This window comes from Aquarana catesbeiana, linkage group LG03, assembly GCF_042186555.1.
Source record: "Aquarana catesbeiana isolate 2022-GZ linkage group LG03, ASM4218655v1, whole genome shotgun sequence".
NCBI lineage: Eukaryota > Metazoa > Chordata > Amphibia > Anura > Ranidae > Aquarana > Aquarana catesbeiana.
In genome coordinates, this window is record NC_133326.1 from 149,035,951 (window position 1) to 149,056,248 (window position 20,298).

The 20,298-nt window shown below is 38.9% G+C and overlaps 1 protein-coding gene across 2 annotated transcripts in view; it reads right to left on the reverse strand.

Moving 5' to 3' along the window:
• The window catches only part of PLXNA4 (plexin A4), a 1,066,226-nt gene that overhangs the window by 161,468 nt on the left and 884,460 nt on the right, over positions 1-20,298 (reverse strand). For both annotated transcript variants that reach the window (XM_073619416.1, XM_073619417.1), the window contains 2 exons: positions 8,782-8,918; positions 5,449-5,616 (listed from right to left, as the gene is read on the reverse strand). In XM_073619416.1, the coding sequence (XP_073475517.1) occupies positions 5,449-5,616; positions 8,782-8,918 (305 nt within the window). The remainder of the gene's footprint in view (positions 1-5,448; positions 5,617-8,781; positions 8,919-20,298) is intronic.

Here is a 20,298-nt window from a genome sequence, read left to right on the forward strand (position 1 = left end):
AAACTGCCCCGCTAGCAGCCGAATACCAATGGTAAAGTGCCGCTTACAATAGCAGCACTTTACCGCCGACGCAGCCCCAGCCCCAGTGTGAAAGGGCCCTTAAGAAATACAGATACTTTTTGAAGTTGCCGTACACTTTGCAACAATACTGTTCACTAAGCTAAGTGAATAAAATGAAGCTGTGTACACTTTATTCAACCAATCATATGCTTTTGTTCCCTTGTACATGATTATGCCACGTACACACGGTCGGACTTTTCGTCTACAAAAGTCCAACGGACGCCGACGGACTAAAGCTGGCTGGTAATCCGATCGTGTGTGGGCTTCTCCGGACTTTCAGCAGACTTTTTCAGCCTCAAATCCGACGGACTTTAGATTTGAAACATGCTTCAAATCTTTACGTCGTAACTACGACGGACCCCGAAATCCGCTCGTCTGTGTGCTAGTCCGACGGACAAAAACCCATGCTAGGGCAGCTATTGGCTACTGGCTATGAACTTCCTTATTTTAGTCCGGTGTACGTCATCACGTACGAATCCGTCGGACTTTTGTGTGGTCGTGTGTAGGCAAGTCCGTTCGTTAGAAAGTCTGCTGCAAGTCCGCCGAAAGTCCGTCGGAAGTCTGTCGGACAGGCTGTCGGACTTTTGTAGACGAAAAGTCCGACCGTGTGTACGCGGCATTAGGGTTACATAAGGTCACCCATTTACCTGTCATTTACTTTGCAAATTGAAGGTGCAGTTTTCAAAGTCAACATTCACCTTGCTAAGTAAGTAGCCTCTATATATTTTGTAAATCAATTCCTATACCACAGCACTCTATAATAACGCAATGGTATATTTGTAAACAAACTCCATATTAACAAAAAGGTAGAGTTTTGCACATTGCTTTATATATTTTCATGAAAAAAAGCTTCTGGTTCTGTGAAGTCTTTTACCTGGCAGCCCCTGCCTGGATATAATTGCGCTGAACAACATGGAATCTTCTGCTCATAAACTGTTCTACAGCCTCCAGATAAAATGAAATAAGCAGATTCCTAGATTCTGTTCTTGGCGAATAAAGCACTAATTGGAAGGATTTGTAGAGGTGTCAGCTGTTTTAACCAAGTCACATATTTCTCTGCTTAGATGTTCAGTTTGGCATGCAACGTTAAATACCTCTTTTAGTTTATTTTGGTTTGTAAGAGAGAGAAATGACAGGTACAAAAACTAGACTTCAAACAAGCTGTGTGAAACATCATTGAGCCTGTATAATAAACCCTTTTTCTATGTTCTTTCACACTTAACTCCTCAAAGATCTATATATAGTGCCAGCGTAATTTAGGTTACCAGTATCTGATTTTGACTTAACAAGTGATCAGCATAAAAATGCAAGACATGACAAATTAATGGGTATAAATATGTTTTGTGGAAAAATTTTAGAATTTTTTGGGGTAATATCTTTCAAAGTGATTACAGAAGACATCATTTTTGCAGGTAAAGCACGGTGGGCATAATTAGGTAGGCAAAGGATGAATAAACGTACATGACAGGAAATTTTTTGTATGTGCAAACAATTCGATACATCAAAATACAACTGTTGTTATACATATGTAAACATATTAGGGATATATTTTATGAATACAGACAATGTCGTCAAAGGATATATACACAGAGTTCATCATCACAGACCTGATTAACTCATAAATTATTGCTGGAAAATTCAAAAAATGTCCTACGAAAATGATTGGCATTTCGTTAGATATGCAGTATTGAATACCTTATTCCTTTTCACACCCCCCCGAGACAAAACCCTCCAAGAAGGGGCGAAAACTCATCACATTTTTTACACATTTTTTCATTTATATTTTTTATTCATTTTCATTTATTGCTTCATATTATTTCCATCCTCTTTTTCAACCTAACTCACTTTTCCCCTTTTCTTTCTATCCTCCTTTTCAATCTAATTTCTATTTTTTCCCTTTTTCTTTTTTTCTTTTTTCCCCCTTTCTTCTTCTTTCTATTGCCTCTTTCTATTCTCTCCCCTCCTCCTTCTTCTCTCTCTCTGTCCACATGATTGCTTTCTTTTTCTTTTCCTTCTTTAAATGTGTCAGTCTAGTTCCTTATCCTCACAAGTACCAGCTTGACAGGACGCTGTCATGCACCGCATTATGCGCAATGATACCACCCCCTGGGACGGCGTGATTCCGGAGTTTCCTCTCCTCTAGGATCTCCGGATACCCGCCCTCCCTGTATGCGTCGCTCCGTCTGACGCATGCGCACACTGCAGAGTGATATTCCTTCCTCTGCTGAAACCTCCGGTTGGAATCTCACTGCGCAGGCGCCGGCGGCTATTTAAGCCGCGTCTTGGCGTCCTGCCCAGTGTGCTATCCCACCATCGAACCCTCAGGACGCTTTTCGTTCCAGCAGCCTAAATATTATCCTTACATCTAATAAGTAAGTAAGACCAAAAATCTCCTCTCTTCTGAACTGTATGTTTTACCGCTCTGTGACACTTCTCTAAGAGACAAAATTAAGCATACTTTGCCATACTTTCCTTACTTGCCGGCTCTATACCTACCTGACTAATGGCTCACTGATGTGATTAACTGATTAAATCTACATTCAATTCTTCTCCAATTATGGTCCTCACATTCTTTGCATAAATGTAGAAAAAATAGTCTCCCCTTTCTTTTGGGTGAAGGGATAACAAAAGATGTATGGGATATATGCAAATTTATAGTTTTTTGAGAAAATTACTCATAAGCTTATTTTTCCTCTTTTTTAAAGGGTAATCTGGGATCCAACGAGGTTGTCCTTCCTTTTTTGGGGGGGCCTTTGCGAGGCCATTTCTGAAGCCGACGGATAGCCCTTATCTTACACTGGCTGATCAGCCGACAACCAGTGCGTTTTTCATTTAAAAAGATCTAGTCTGCTACCCTATGCCAAATTGCAGGTTGGGGTGCAGTCATATATGTATCTTTCATTCTTGAAAACTTCTTCTTGGTATGTATGGTGGACATGGTGGATTGTTAGGTTATTAAACCTTTGTGGTTCATATTGTTCTCTCTGTGCAAATTGTTTCCATTTGTTATTTCAGAATGTATCTCCTATATATGCGACTTTTCTCTCTGCAATACGCCTCTGAAGAAGGGACATCGTCCTGAAACATGTCAGGCTTCTAGAGAAAATATTCTATTATGAATGGAAGTATACAAAAATTATTACAGGATAGCAAATTTTATTGTATAAATACTCCTGTTAAGATTTATTACTAAATGTATCTTGTTTTTATGATCTTTTAAATAAATAAAACATCTTTTATCTAATCCATGTATGGTTCGCCTATAAAGTCCCATTATACTGGGGGGTATATGAGTTCCCTAACTTAGGGGTCTTATTTTTTCCACTAATTCGGGATGTTGGCAACCTTTTGAAGGCAATTATTGATAATTCTTTCCTTCAGTGGTTCAATCCACTATATATAAATATGTTTTGTAATCCTCATGGAACCATTTGTTTTAAAATGGCTGGAGAAATGCAGAACCAATTGAATACTAAACAATTACACAGTACAAATTGATCACATGTGAAAAATGTTACAAATATGGACATATTAATGATCATTGGTCATTAACAAAACCTGCTATAGGGAGTGTCCCTCCTCTGTGTGATTACCTTTTCTACTCAGTCTAAGATAGTTGACATGCAAATAATAAGGAGACAATAAAAGCCCAGCTCAACGTTTAGTTTAAATCAGCTAAATGCATTCCAGGTTCATGAAAACTTGTAAGAGTATGAAAGGTCTTATTGATTGTTCATTTTCTTTAGAGAGACAGCCTGAGTAGACACCTGCCATAAGGCTGTAGAGATGGACCCTTATTCTGTGTGTGGAAGAAGTGGTCTTCCTGCAAAGATCCAACACCCTCCCAGACCCCCCCCCCCCCCCCTCTGAGTCAGAGCTAAATCCACTGGGCCAGGGTTGTGGGGAACAGAATAAAGCATACGTGAGCTGTGATTTATCTGGCAATTTAAACATACATTTTTTTTTGTAAGTGTCAGTTCTGCTGTAGTAGATTATGTAGATTGTACAGATGTGCCATTTCATAGGCAAGTTCAAAGCATCCCCCAGGGATGCTAATTAAAATAAATTTTGAATTCACTTTAAGCATTATTAAAATTGATGTTTCCCACCAGAGTTTTTGAAAAAAGTTTTGTTTTAGTACATGACCCTGAGACCAGTGATTGACAATTCCTTTCCTACTAGCCTAGAAAATATCCATTATTGTTTTAACCATTCGGCTCCCTTGCCTGCCTTCAGTGGGGTTCAGATTCGGCACACAAACTGTAGTAAGGTTTGCTGAACCTACCTTTAACCAAACTCAGGTATGTTTAGCTCACCATTGCCAATCAGTAACAAGCATGAGTTTTGCTGAATGAATAGTTATGGGTCTGACTTAGCAGGGTCCTTCTATACAGTGCAATGGTAGGAGACAGGCTTTCTGTTCTCATAGTAGATTTTCTAAAGCAAACAAACCGTAAGACTTTATTCTACATTTAAATGTATCTGACACACATTTAGCGGATTTAAATTGTAGGTTGAATTGGCCTTTAAGAAAAAGGACTGAAAATTAGGTAAGTAAATTCTTGATATGAGCTCAGTGATTCAACTTGCACCCAAGACCTACAGTTATGCATAAGAATGAAGGACGTCTAGTGGAACAAATGTCCTAAAATACCACCTTTTTCAGTCATTTAGTGAAGTTACCTTATTGCTATGTGCATTGAGTGATTCATCAATAAATACACATCAAACTTTTACAGTCCCAAGCACAAAGGCAAAGAAGTACACTGACATTTTAACTAGGCATTTCCAAGTCCACAAACTATAGAAAGGGCTTCAGGATAAATAGATATACTTGCAGTAAGATTAAGGTTTTAAATGTACAGTATTTAATAAATTACTCTGTCAATCTAATTTTTTCTAGTTTATGTTTTAGATTTCTTTGGCTTATATAATATAGAACTTCTATAAATCCAGCCTATACATACATACGAAGCAAGTCTAAGCCAAATGATAAGATATAAAGGAGCTGTCACCTAGTCTATTGATCAGACTGCTTCTAACCTCATCTTGTCTCTTTACAAGACAAGTGAACAGGTTTAATGAGCAGTGGAGCTGAGAAAGGTCAATGGTATTATCGTGTGCACACTCCATAATTTGAATACATTGCTTCAATGATGGCCAACTATAAAATGTTTCTAAGAAATATTGTTCTAGCTACAAACTCTGCATTTTTATTATTAACAAGTCTGTGAAAACTGAGTTTATAAATGTATAATAAGTATTATTTTTATTAATAATATTATTAATAATAATATGTTATCATATTGATTCAGTTACAAATGATGCACCTCTAATGGATATGCAGTATTTTATAGTAAATACTGTCTGCAGTTCTCTATACAATACCTGAAAATGCTCCACTCTGGTTCAAGTTTGATAATTTTAGGATCCTCCACATACTCAAATATCAATTCCTGAGGAATTTTGGCTTTGTCAATCTGAACAGTCACTTTTACCTTCTCCAAGCCCTCAAGGGAAGCTGTGGTGTTACAGAATATTTCATTTGCTGTTCTCCTGTAACAAAGCCAGCACATATCATATATACATCATATATATGCAACACTATATCATACACAGTACATATGTTTGTCCCTGTATTACAGATGCACTTATCACAGATACACAGTAAATAACAATTGCTTTGTATCACTAAAATCTGTGAAGGTAAAATATCTTTATAGCTAACACAGCTAAAACATGATCTAAAATGTATAGAATAAAGGTTAAACTTTTTTCATCATGAAAATTGGTGTGAAGTGAAAAAAAGATAATGCACTTTTTAAATTAAAGTTGGATTGGTGGGCTTTTGTAAAATGTTAAACCTTTCAAGAAGTGAAGGCTGAGCTTTTATATACATATATATATATATATATATATATATATATATATATATATATTTTACAAAAGAGAGTACACCCCTCGCATTTTAGTAAATATTTTATTATATACTTTTTTAAGTGGCAACACTGAAGAAATTACACTTTGTGTAAAGTAGTACAATGTAAAGTAGTGCGTGTACAGCTTGTATAACAGTGTGAATTTGCTGTCCCGGCAAAATAACTCAACACACAGCCATTAATGTCTAAGGCGCTGGCAAGAAAAGTGACTATACCCCTAAGTGAAAATGTCCAAATAGGGTGCAATTAGCCATTTTCCCACCCCGGTATCATGTGACTTGTTAGAAGGTCTCGGGTGTGAATGGGGAGCAGGTATGTTAAATTTGGTGTTATCGCTCTCATTCTCTCATACTGGTCACTGGAAGTTCAACATGCCACCTCATGGCAAAGAACTCTCTGAGGATCTGAAAAAAAGAATTGTTGCTCTATATAAAGATGGCCTAGGCTATAAGAAGATTGCCAAGACCCTGAAATTGAGCTGCAGCAGGATAGTGATATGCAGGATACAGCAGAAGAATTCCATCTCTAGAAGAGATACTGCTTTTTACCAATTAACCACCATCTGGTTTTAACTATGGTAAATTTTCCCTGATTTTTCTCTGGGCTAGTATGACCATTAACATGGAGTGTGGATTTGAATGTTCTACTTCTGACCACCTTTACGATCAACAGTCCATAGCGCCATATGGTTCGATCGGTCACCTGAGGTCCTTGGAGGGAAAGGCCCTGGCTGGGTGTTAGCCACAAGCTTTAAAGCTTGTGCAGCTGGTAAGTGTGCACTCTCTGTGATGGTGGATTCACTTTTGTCCGTCCTAAAGTCACAGGATAAAGTCACCATATTTTGTTGTTTGCTTTATTCACCCATTCTTCCATTGGAGGATTTTTCAAGATTTCCCCATTCATTGGAGGACTTTTTATATGTCACATGAGTCACTTATTGGGACTTGTTATAATTTTATATAAGTTTGTTTGCACCTATTATTGAATCACATGTCATTTTAAGAGCGCAGCTCCTTATGTTTATATATATATATATATATATATATATATATATATATATATATATATATATATATATATACATAAACCCTCTCACGTACAGAGCATAAACACCACAGACCAGTATTCTCATCTAGAGGTATATGTACCCCCGAGGGGTATCTATGAAGAAAGTAAAGGAATGATTTTTGGATACAGCCATGTAATTGGTAAGGTTGAATAAACACCGGTCCATCCAGTTCAACCTGAGTGTGTGTGTACATTGTGTTTGCTAAGAAACACATCCAAATTTTATTTATAACATCTCCTGAATATATTAGTTGTGTGTGCAACATGCAATTTTCTTGCTTCAATACTTTCAGCAACTGAGCAAAAAAACCCAAAACTTAAAAATAGTTTGCAAATGAGTGCACGTTGCGGTGCTTTTTGTTCTGCATTAATATGTGTTGCATTAAGGCAGCCTACTTTATTTTCATTGGCTGCCAATGAATCACAATGCAGCCAAAAATAAACATGACCCATTTTATTGCAACACACTAAATGTGTATGCTGCAGTCCACGTATGTTGACTGCTACTCTATTAATGCATTGGGATCATCATTCAAAATGAAGTTCACCACAAGACTTCAGTGAGATTCAATGACATTCGGTAAGGCCCTGTTCACATATTGTGTAGCGAGAACGAACAGCGTTCCCGCTACACAATTTTCAAAGCGCAATTCTCACACAATTATGTGTGTTGCATAGGGCTAGCCCATTCACTTGAATGGAATGCCCTATGCTTGTTTCTCACCAAAAAAGAACCTCCTAAAAGCTCCTTAAAAGATAATGGCACCTAATGCACATTGTGAGTTGTGCAGCGATTGCAATTAAATTTGGAATTTTGGGCAGAATCGCTGCGATTCTGTCAGCAAATCCAAATTGTGAATTGTGAATGGAACCTCATCTAAGGACATCTGAATAGGGCCAAAAAGAAACTGAGTAGTGTCATGAACATGGATAGGTGAATGCTGAATTTCAAGAAGATACATGATTTGATAATGCTATAAGGCAGTACCATATACTATAATACTGGAAAGAAACTCAAACTTCCTTTTCTGCACAACAAACCATTTACATCATCTTTATTCCATTATGAACATACATGTCCTTTTATACACTACAGTAAATATGCCTAAGGCTGAAAAGATTGCTGCATGCCTTTCATAATAACTGCATCCACCTTTTTCACTTTGGGTATTTAGGTCCACTTCCCTTCAAGTCTGATCTAAAGAGCTATCATAAATACCAAAGAAGAAAAAAATAAGTTAATCCTATTACTGGTTTCCTTTTTTATCATACAAATGGGAACAAGATAATTTTGTGCAGATTTAAAGCACTTTGTGAAATAGCCTGTAACCTTAATCTGAATATATTATGTATGCTTCATAATATATTCTCAAGAAAAACTGCATTAAAAGAACATTATCTGACAAATCATAAAACTATTGAATACTAATACATTCAGTATGTGACTGTCTCATGTCACTGCTTTAATCTTGCAAATCACTTGCAAGATTGCAGATCATTATGAAACAGTTTTGATGTTTTATACACACAGTTATATAACCAAATTTTATTTTACTCTTGTGGTTTAATTTTACTATGCTTGATAAATAATGCAAAGAATAAAAAAATTAACATGTGTCTTATCTGAGCACTACAGATAAACCATGGTCACAGTAAAAAAAAAAAAGTGAGATATATTCAATGCAAACAATCAACATTAAGTGACGAAGGTTACCTGTCAAAAATGCATGGCTGTCCCCCAAACATCACTTTCACACTGCTTCCTGCACTTAAGTTTGTTCCAGTGATAGTCACTTGTGTCCCTCCTGAGACAGGTCCTTGGGTGGGCTCTAACTTTGACAAAGCCAACGTCTGTTATAAGAAAAAAGTTATTTTATTTATTGATATTTTCAATTGGACATGTATTGTGAAAGGAATTTACTAAGACTGGAGCAGTCATAATCTGGAGCAGCTTTGCATGGCAACCAATCAGCTTCTATCTTTCATTGTCAAAGCTTAACTCCTAAAGATCAAACCTGATTGGTTACCATGTACAACTGCTTCAGATTCTGGCTGTTCCAATTTTACCAAATTCCACCCTTATATATCTACAGTATATAATATTACATAATTAACTACTTCAATACCAGGCACTTAGACACCTTCCCGCCCAGACCAATTTTCAGCTTTCAGCGCTGTCGCATTTTGAATGACAATTGCGCAGTCTTGCTACACTGTACTCAAACAATTTTTTTATCATTTTGTTCCCACAAATAGAGCTTTCTTTTGGTGGTATTTGATCACCTCTGCGATTTTCATTTTTTGCGCAACAAATAAAAAAAGACCGAAAATTTTGAAAAAAAACAAGTTTTTCTTTGTTTCTGTTAAAAATTTTTGTAAATAAGTACGTTTTCTTCTTCAATGACGGGCACTGATATGGCTGCACTGATGGGCATGGATACGGGGACACTGATGGGCACCAATGAGGTGGCACCAATGAGGTGGCAATGATGAGGTGGCACTGATGGGCACTGATGATGGGCACTGATAGGCGGCACTGATGACCACTGATAGGTGGCACTGATGGGCACTGATAGGTGGCACTGATATGTGGCACTGATGAGCACTCATAGGTGGCACCGATGGGCACTCATAGGTTGCATTGATGGGCACTGTTGGTGGCATTGATGGGTACTTATGGGTGGCACTGATGGGTACTTATGGGTGGCACTGATAGGTGGCAAGGATGGGCACTGATAGGTGGGCACTGATGGGCACGGATGGGCACTAACAGGTGGCACTGATGGACACTGATGGGTGGCACTGATGACACTGATGGGTGGCACTGATGCCCCTAAGGGTGGCATTGCTGGGCATCACTGCAATATACTGGTGCCAATCAGTGCCCATTTGTGGGCACTGATTGGCACAGATTGGGCACTGACTGGGCACATGTGGATGGCCATGGGGTACATACCTGGCCATCCACATGTTGCCCCTCTCCCTGGTGGTCCTAGTGGCGATCCCTGGTGGTCCAGTGTGGTCATCTGAGGGGGGGGCTGCGCTGATAAACAATCAGCACAGACCCCCCTTTCAGGAGAGCCGCCAATCAGCTCTCCTCTACTCGGGTCTGTCAGACGCGAGTGAGGAAAAGCCGATCAATGGCTCTTCCTATTGACATCGTGATCAGCCGTGATTGGACAGGTTGATCACGTGGTAAAGAGCCTCCGCCTGAGGCTCTTTACCAAGATCGGTGGAGTGGTGTGTCAGACTGGCACAACGCTCCACCTATCACTGCGATGCGCTTCCCCACGGGCGCGCGGAGGCATGTTATCCTGCTGGACATCATTTGACACCCAGTCAGGATAACTGAACCACCACCCGGCTGTCATCTGCTATGGGCAGGGCGGGAAGTGGTTAAGGTTTGTATATATTTTTTTACTTTAGTTTCTTTTCAGCTAATCTGAATATTTATATTTCCCTTGTCTCTTTATTTTTAAACAGTTCTCTGTTTTACAAATGTAGTTGTAGGAGGTTATCTTCTCAGATAGTCCTTAATGACCTCTACTATCTGATAGACATGTACACCGTCAATAAATTTGTTTTGTTTCGTTCCGTTCCGTATTAGAATGAATTCGTATTTCGTAATTCCTGTCCGAAATTCAATTTAAATTCGTACAAAATACGAATTTTCATTAGGTTCGTTAACTTTTCGTAACAATTACGAATGTTCGTTATGATGAATTTATCATTATGAGGGGCTCCCACCATCCCTGTGCTGTGCTGACTTCCTGGGTTTTCAACTTTTAGGTTTGTTAACTTTTCATAAAAATTACGAATGTTCGTTATGATGAATTTATCATTATGAGGGGCTACCACCATCCCTGTGCTGTGCTGACTTCCTGGGTTTTTAACTTTTAGGCTTGTTAACTTTTTGGAACAATTACGAATGTTCGTTAGGAATTTGGATTCGAAATTCGCAAACGAAATGTGATATTTCGTACAAAATTCGGAAGCATAGCAATTCATATTTCCGATCCTCCCGAATGTACGAATTTACGGAAATTCGTATGAATTTTCGATTCGTACAAAACTAATCGCACATGTCTACTATCTGATTTTAATTGAAGCACAAGGATTCTGAATACTCAGTACTGAATATAATTTCATTGTATGACCTGTGATTGTATAATGACAATACATTTTTGAATCTTGTATTGGATCCTTGAAGTGTAAACTGCAGCTGGAGTTTTAGCGTGCAACTTTTCCACCTACTCAATGATAGTAGAGTAGTCATTAGCATCACTATGCTTAGCATTACAAGTACCATTTAGTCAACAGCAGTATGGTCTAAAGCTAGCCATATACATTAGAGCTCAGCATGCATAAATGATTATACCATCTCACAATGTCTCCTGGGCTATTTTCTCCCATGTACAAGAGCACTCTAGCCACATTTATATAAGCACTTTCGTTTGGGTTAATGGAGGAAGGAGAGATAGCTAAATACAGAAAGGGCATGGAAAAATAACGGTAATTGGGCAAGATTTTCTAACCCATCCAATCAGTTTGTTCCTCAAGAACACTCATTTTGGGCTGTTGATTGATACCCCCTAAAAAGTGTATTGATGTGCAATTTAACTACAAAGGAAGACTATCATCTAATGTCTATGGGCACCTTTAGGCTAGCCATTGATAAGTGATGAGATAATTTTCTGATTAAACAGAAGTATGAACAACAATAGTCTCTTCCCTTATCTATATAGAAAAGGCACAAATTGACTGCAAAAAATCTCTACTGTGGTAAACAAGATGTAATTCAAAGTATCACAGCCAAGCAGTTCAATTTTTAACTCCATTCCTCAGTGTTTCTGCAATGTATCTAAAACATTTAGGCAGTTCAAGCTGCTTTGGGCATTGAAACTGTGCTGTTTGGGCCACTAGTAAAGACCACTGGCTGCCATAGCTGCATCGTGAGATTAAGGGGGCAAAAAAAGATTGCAAACACACTACACACATGTAATACTTACCTGCTCTGTGGAATAGTTTTGCCCAAGCAACTCGACCCTTCTCTTCTTTCTCAGGTCCCCCGCTGATGCTCCTAGTTGCTTCCCCCTGCTGGGTACCCACAAAAAGCAAGACATTTGCTATGAGGGCAATTGTGCTCTGCTCAGCATCCACCCCTTCTTACTGGCTGTAATTGACAGCAATAGGAGCCAATAGCACATCGCTAGATCAAGATTGGGCTTAGGTAAGGTCAGGAGTGGGGGGGGGTTTACCTTTCTATGCATTAAAATAAAAAAACCTTCTGTGTGCAGCAGCCTCCCTCAGCCCCCCCAAATACTTACCTAAACCCCGCCTTGAACCAGCGATGTTGCACGAGAGTCTTAGTTCTATCTGGGACTCTTCCTCCTCATTGGCTAAAACAGCAGTGGGGTGCCATTGGCTCCCGCTGTTGTCAATCAAAGTCAGTGAGCCAACGAGGAGAGGAGAGGGGGGGGCGAGCTGCGTCTCTGTGTCTGAATGGACACACAGAGCTGCAGCTCGGCCCGGGTGCCCCCATAGAAATCTGCTTGCTGTGGGGGCAGGAGGGAGGGGCCAGGAGCCGCGACGGGGGACCCAAGAAGAGGAGGATCTGGGCTGTTCTGTGTAAAACCACTGTACAGAGCAGGTAAGTATAACATGTTTGTTATTTTTAAACATAAAACCCCAAGACTTTAATATCACTTTAATACAGGGAGTGCATTAAGGTAGAAAGCCTTCAGGTTTTAGAGCCACTTTACAACAACACCTGGCCATGACAGCAAGCAGCTGCTGAGGTTCAATGAAGCACAGTTGGGAGCTCCCACAGAGCTATTGCTGGAGGAGAGTCCACAAAGGTGCCCTGCATGCAGAACATGGAGCAAGGATAAGAAAACTAAATCTTAACTGGAATTCTTCTTTAATGATTTTTCTTGGTTCCTGGAGTTGTTTTTTTATTTTACATATGTGAGTTAAGGCTTGCCCTACTGTGCCTCTTAGTAATAGCCCAGATATATTTCTAGTAAGATGTAAATTCCCTTGATCGCTTTTTCAACCCTGTTGTGGAGTTAACCTTCCAGGGACCACCAAAACCATCAGTCTAAGGAGATTCATTTTTGTATTTAGAATGCGATAACATATGATTACATTCTGATACAGGAGATCACAATAATACAGAAATAAAGCATAAAAAATGCCTATTTCAGAAATGAAAATCTGGAGTGTATACTTAGATTAGCATTTTAATGGAAAAACTCCTAAGGACTGCAGGAGAGGAGAACATCTGCATTCAAGTGATGAGTTATGCAGAAGTGACAGAATATGCACAAACAATGGAGTCAGTGGCTATATGAAAGCTGAACCTGCTATTGCTTGGCTCTGTGTGACTTTCAAAATTTGGGTCTGGAAATGGCATTTTAACTACATTGTCCTAGCATGGCTGTTATCCCATATTTTATTAATTGTATATCGGTGAAATAAAGACATCCTCAAATTGTATACACATGCTTATCTTTATAACATATGACTTTAAATGAGGGATGTGCCCAGGCTTACATTTTGTGCATTAGTATTTAGAGACTCATGAATAGGTATAGATTCCTTACAAAACAAAACAGCGCTACAGGTAAAAAAAAGTCCCTCAAGATGGTGAGTGCAGGCCAAGAGCAGTGCTGCACACCACACCCCCTTGCTGCCCACTTCAGATTGGGGGAAAACCAACACTGAAAAAAAAAGCAAAAGAAGAAGGCCCAACAGCCCTGAAATTCTGAAGAGGAGGGCATAGCCCTTGAAATGCGTAAGCTATGCCCCTGTGGATGGACAGGTATTCAGAGTTGGGACTGGATTATGTTACATGCACGCTATTGTTTACCTTTGTGAGTACATTGGAATTAGATTTCATTCAAAAAAGAGTCTTGTGATAATTAACTAGGAAGTGCCTTCTTCTTTTGTGTTTATTATAGATTCTTTAGTCCCTGATGTAACTAATAAGATAAAGTTCAAGAAGCATGTTTATGATGCCTTGAATTGACCACTTGTATAAGGGCCGACTTTGATGGGTGATGGTTTCCAGGGTTTAATGTGTGTTTGGAAAACAAGGCAGTTCCAAAGATGTATTTGACTTGCTTTGAGTTGTGCTGTTTTGCCATTGGGTACAACATGCCCTACTCAAGTGTACTGAATTGCAGGTAAAGCGGGTCAAACGCAGCCTTTTTCTTGTCAAGGGCTTCATTTTCCATTTGAATTCAGAGACGTGTTTGAATAGAAAGCACATAGCTTGAAAAGAACTATTATCAAAATAAAAATACACCACATGGTAATGTTAGAGTAAGGCCTAGTTTACACTTTCAATTTGTGCATAGATACCCCTGTGAGGCTGCCTTTGCTCAGGGGCTTTTGTGAGGGTGGATAGTGGGGGTGGTGGCTCAACCTCCCATTTTTATAGCCCTCTCCCACCCTCCCAAAGCCCCCTTAAGTTGCAAAGGCAGGGGTATATACGGTGTATACCATGGACACAATGCTTTGTGTGGCAAAAAATATCCCCTCTGGCACATTAGGCTAGAATTCCCTCTCGTTGAACATGACCTTCAGTTGTGATTTTGCTGTGATGACTTTTAAGAGATAATAACACTTCCTCACCACCTTTCAAAGGCCCTCTGAAAAGTGATACAATAAGGATCACTTATAGAGGACAACACTAGTACAAAGGAACCATTACTGCATACAAATAAGTATGATAACAAGCAGGACTGACTGTCCCGCACAAGCTTTGATGCCAAAAAGAACAACCCTCTGTCAGGATCACAGGTTCTCAATATGACATTTTTGTGTTTTATCGATTTTATCCTGGCTTAGATTATAGTGTCAAAGCATAAGTAGGCTTATTTGGAATCTATACTGATGTTAGGTATAAAAATATGTGACTGATAATTATACAAGAGAAAAACTGCCCTTTGTCAAAGTTAATAAAAAAGTGAGAGTTCTATTGATTCTAAACAGTTAGGAATTACAGTGTTCTTTCTGGAAGATGTAAGATGATTTAACCTCCCCGACGGTATTCCCGAGTGTGGCTCGGGGTTAAATTTCAGCACCATTGGCGGTAACTCCGAGCAACACTCGGGATTACATCTCAGAATCCTGGTGCAGGTTACTTACCTTGTCCCCAGGATCCTGCAATGCGGGCTCCGTCCTCTGCCCGAAGCCTCTCTGTGCCAGGCTCCGTTCCCTGCGAGCGTTGCGACGCACGGGGGAGGAGCCTGGCGGCAAATTCAGAAAAGTGTAAAAATCATAACACATACAGTACTGTAATCTTACAGATTACAGTACTGTACGAAATCATTTCACTTCCCTTTTGTCCCCAGTGCTTTGGCCCAAGCCCTGCATGCAGTTTTATATTATATATACTGTTCTTTCTGCCTGGAAACTTGAGATTGTCCATAGCAACCAAAAAGTGTCCCTTTACATCAAAAGTGGCTTAAGACCAGCTAGAAAACAGCGATAGTACATTAGAACACTTGCAGAATTGAGCGATAGTGAATCGTAGGGAAATTTATTTTATTATTATTATATTATTATTTTTTTTTTAATTATTTATATTTATTTATTATATTATAATTTTGTGTTTCAAAATTCATCATACCCGGGATATCTACTAGACTCTTGGTGGACAGATCTAAGTTTGTTATTGCTAAGAATTACAGACCTACAATATAAACCGCCAAATTTCTATGCAAAATAATTGTACCGCTTTGAGACGCAAAAATCTGAAATAATAATACTGCCAGGGAGGTTAAACAGAGTTTAGTGTTAAAAATCATTTTCCACTTTTCTAGTAAGACTGGAAGCACAAAGAGTTCTTAAGTAATAGTGCATATCCCTTGTTATTCTTGTATTCATATACTGTGAATTTAGAGGAAAAATGTCTAAGAACATTTATACAATGACATTAAAACATCTCCCATTGTATAAGTCACAAGCTCACTAGGAGAATAGATGAAACAGAGACAACATGCCTCAATGCCACTTTCTTAACAGAAGGCCACTCATAAGGGGAATTAATTTATACATTAGATTATTTCCAGGAAAGACAAGATGTTGAGCCTTCTATTTAAATAACTTGGTCCAAGAATGTATTTCTGTTTAATTCATTTTCACTATTTTGGGGTTGTCTCTTAGATACAGCACAAACATATCCCAGGATGTGGTAAATATCCTTTAATCAGGATGTTCTAGATTTAGTTTACAATTTGAGCATTTAGTCGGCCATTTTTATTATTTCATTCTAGAAGTGCAAAAATACCTATTATTTTATGGAAAGAGGTGTAACATAGCTCCATGCAAAAAAGTGACACTTTCATGTAAGTATGCTTTTTAATGTTAATTCCACCTAAAGACACATGTTCTAACAATGCTCCCCCTGATCCATTTTAGTCTATTTGTAGCCAAAACTGTAATACAAAATGTAACTTCTATAGAATATGGATGGGTTAAAACCCTTTGCAGGTTGTTTTTATATAAACCATTGAAACGATTTGCCATTATTTCCTGTCTCAGTTGTACAAGAGTAATTTTCCAAATAAGGGGAATTCCCTTCTTAGACAGTTGTCACCTAAACAGGTGTTTCTATTGGACGGTTAACCCTCTCCTTTTGTTCCTGTGACAACTCAAAAAGTTTTGGATTTCGCCCTTTCTGTCTTAGTGGCAATGGTGACCAGTTCAAATAGAAAGGGTATATCTTCCCAATGGGGACAAAAATTACATTTTGGGTACAGCTTTAAATATACACAAATTAAACATATGCATGCATTTGCCTAAACATTATGTAGCATGCTTCAGAACTTAAAGCAGATTTTCATCCAAAAAGTAATGTAGCTCATCTCTTTTCTTGCCTCCAGCATCTAAAACATTTGCAGCTTTTTTTTTTTCAGAGGATGGGTACTTTTTTTTGACTGGGACCCACTCTTAATTTCTGAATCCTCCCTTAGTTGAAAATAGCATGCACTAGACCCGCCCTCCTGCTGTCCATTCCACACCCTCCTGTGACACATTACACATCCCAGGGGGGCTACAGGACTAGTCTTGCTGCACTTCCCTGCCTTGTGCATGCATATTGCAAAGCCAACTATGAGATATATCAGAAAATTATATCTGGCTCCCAAATTCAAGATGGTGGCACCAGAGAGCCAAAGCCCAGCACAGAACAGACTGTGGGGAAGACAGCACTGGTCTCCATGGACTGGTAAATATCTGTTTCTTAAAAATTTTAACTGAATACTATTGTGAAATGGTTATATTACCCCAGCATGTCATGCACATGGTTGTATTTTACTTCATTTTTGTACCATAGTTTTTTATTCACTTTACTGTGAACAGTGTGGCCATGTGAGATTCAGCTCAAAAAGTCATACACAAAATAGTGAAAAAATGCTAGTGATAGAAAACCATCAGAATTACAGACAGAAAAGTTATTATCCAAAAGTTAAGTGACACAAAGGAGCATCAATTATTCAAAGGTATAGTTATGAATGTTTTATTTTCTATTTGCAGTATGATCAGAAAAAGAGATATCATGTTTGATTGTTTTAGTCAGGCAAACAAAAGAATACCTTGCTGAGAGATAGAATGGAAATTTAGAGAACATATTATCCCAAGGTGTTCTGCCACTTGTGTGTTTCCAAATATACACTGTCAATCTAAACTGGAAATCCAATCCACAAGGATGTAAGATGGCATGTACAGTTCTGTTTGGTATGGCCTGCAATTTGGAATCTTTGTCAATGGAAATGTTGTTTACTGTAACACATGATGCTCTTTATAAGTGTTTTTTTATTTTTTTTTATTTTGCCAACCCAAGGATAGTATATCCTTGGTATCACACACCATTTATTAAGCAACTGTTTTTAATTTGTTGTACTAAAACTGCTGTGATAGTTCCACATTTAACTGTTATGCTGCATGCCTGTGTTTAATTTTTGGAGTTGCTGGGGATTGGAACACAGAAAGGTTGAAGGTTAGATTGGCTTTTCATTATGAACTCCACGCTCCAACTTATAACCAGAAATAGACCAGACACATATGTATGTATTAATCTTCATAAACCAAGAGACAGTCATTTGATTTATTCACAAAGGGAAAAGTAATGCACTTACAAAACAAAGCAAAAACTCTACCTATCTGTGCCCATGGAATTTCACACAGCACACTATGGGAATTTAGATTGCGTCCTGTGGTGTCTCTGACAGACAGAAAAACACACTGAAGTCCTTGAGATCGGGATTCAGAAATCTTGGTGAATGTCACATATGCCATATCAGTCACAACCTCAAAAAGCAAACAACGCCGGCAGGACTGGATCTTCATCCACATAGTGGGGTTGATTTATCAAAACTAGAGAGTGCAAAATCTGGTGCAGCTGTGCACAGTAGCCAATCAACCTCTATCTTCAATTTGTTTATTTAAGCTTTGACAAAATATCTGAAAGCCGATTGGTTTCTATGCAGAGCTGCACCAGATGTTGCACTCTCCAGTTTTGTAAAAGAATCCCGGGGTGTCTTGTGAGATATTCTGGGCTTCACAATGATCTTTTTGCTGCTTTTTCTTATGAGTGTATTTTTGCAGACTATTTCAGTTTACCAATCCTTAGATGTAGTGGCTGCATTAGTTTTTCTTCTTTGGGCTTTGTTTTGCTTCATTTCACCAGGTGATCATGCCAGTAACACATTTCCTGTCTTAGGGTGTCTGCATTCTAGGTGAAGTAGTAAAGCAGGCACCTTTGGACAGCAGTATTGTCAGTCTGAGGACAGCTATAGACTAGCAGACATCAGATAGACTAGATTAGCAAATTGAAGTTGAACTCCAGCTAAGGCCGGCTGTACATGGAGCATATGTTTTTCCTGCAACCACGGGTTGCAGGGAAGAAATTTGCTTGATTCCCCCATTCACACAGACAGCGTTGATGCGGACTCCATCCTGTTGGGCCATTGTCTTCTCCTGGCAATGGGGGGGAGACATACCCGCCGGGAGAAGACAGTGATTTTTGCTAGCCAGTATAGCAGCCGCTAACGATAATCATAGGTTAAACCCGGTATGCTGGTTGTACCAAAGTTGAAATTCAAACTGTGTATGTCCTGCCTAACACACTAAAAGCAGTTACAGCAATGTTTTTTCCTACTGGGATAAAGGTTTTGAATGACTGCATAAAAGCAACCCTGTCCAGACAAACCTCTAACTGCTACTTTGTCTGGACAGTTTAGTCTAGTTGTTGTAAACCCAGTCTTGGATTTTGAACTAAGCACATATTTTTGTAGTGCTTACTTATCTCTCTCCAAAGCTCTGAGTGTCGTTTCTCTCTGGTACTTCGTTCCTCTGTTATCAGCATCAGTCACTTCTGACAAGTTTTCCCAACACATGAGATAAATTTGTGTTGGGAGGGAGGGGGAGGGAGAGCTCAGAACGGAGCTTGTCTATTCTTCTGCTGTGTGTGAAGGGGGGGTGTGTACCTTTCCTCCAATCAGCCCTCACACACTGTAACTGCAGACACTCCGCCCCATGTGCTGAGACAGATGAAGAAAGATTTTTAACACAATCTGCACTTCTGAAAGGGTGTAGAGAGGGGAAGACTGCTAATAAACAAATAAAACCTATGTAGGAGGATTTGTTTATTATTATTATTATTATCATACAGGATTTATATAGCGCCAACAGTTTGCGCAGCGCTTTACAACATGAGGGCAGACAGTACACTTACAATACAAATCAATACAGGAGGGATCAGAGCTTAATCTCTATCACCTGAGGCTGTTCACTTCACTTGGTATATGTGAGGGTTTCCAACCACTTTAAAGTAAGAAAAAGCTGAGACTTAAGCTGAGCATTTATCAAAAGCTTTTTTTTTGGTTTAACTAATGGGTTGAATGAAAAAAAAAGAAAACATAAATCTCCACTGCTGCACTATTGTATTCTGAGAGCATGGACTCCTCCCGTCAGAATACACTGATAAGCGGCTGCAATGGCTGATCGAATGCAGGTTTTCCAGCAGAAGTAATACACATGGATCTATAAAGATGTATATATAAATGACACTGTCTAGAAGTTTAGACTAAGGGGGCACTGCTGCAAATACCTGTGATTGTGATCCCGACAGAAAAAAAAAGAATAGAATAGTGATGGTGTTTGCGCTGTGAGAATAGGAAAAGAGGTGAGGGGAGTATTACAAAAAATGCTAGTGGAAACT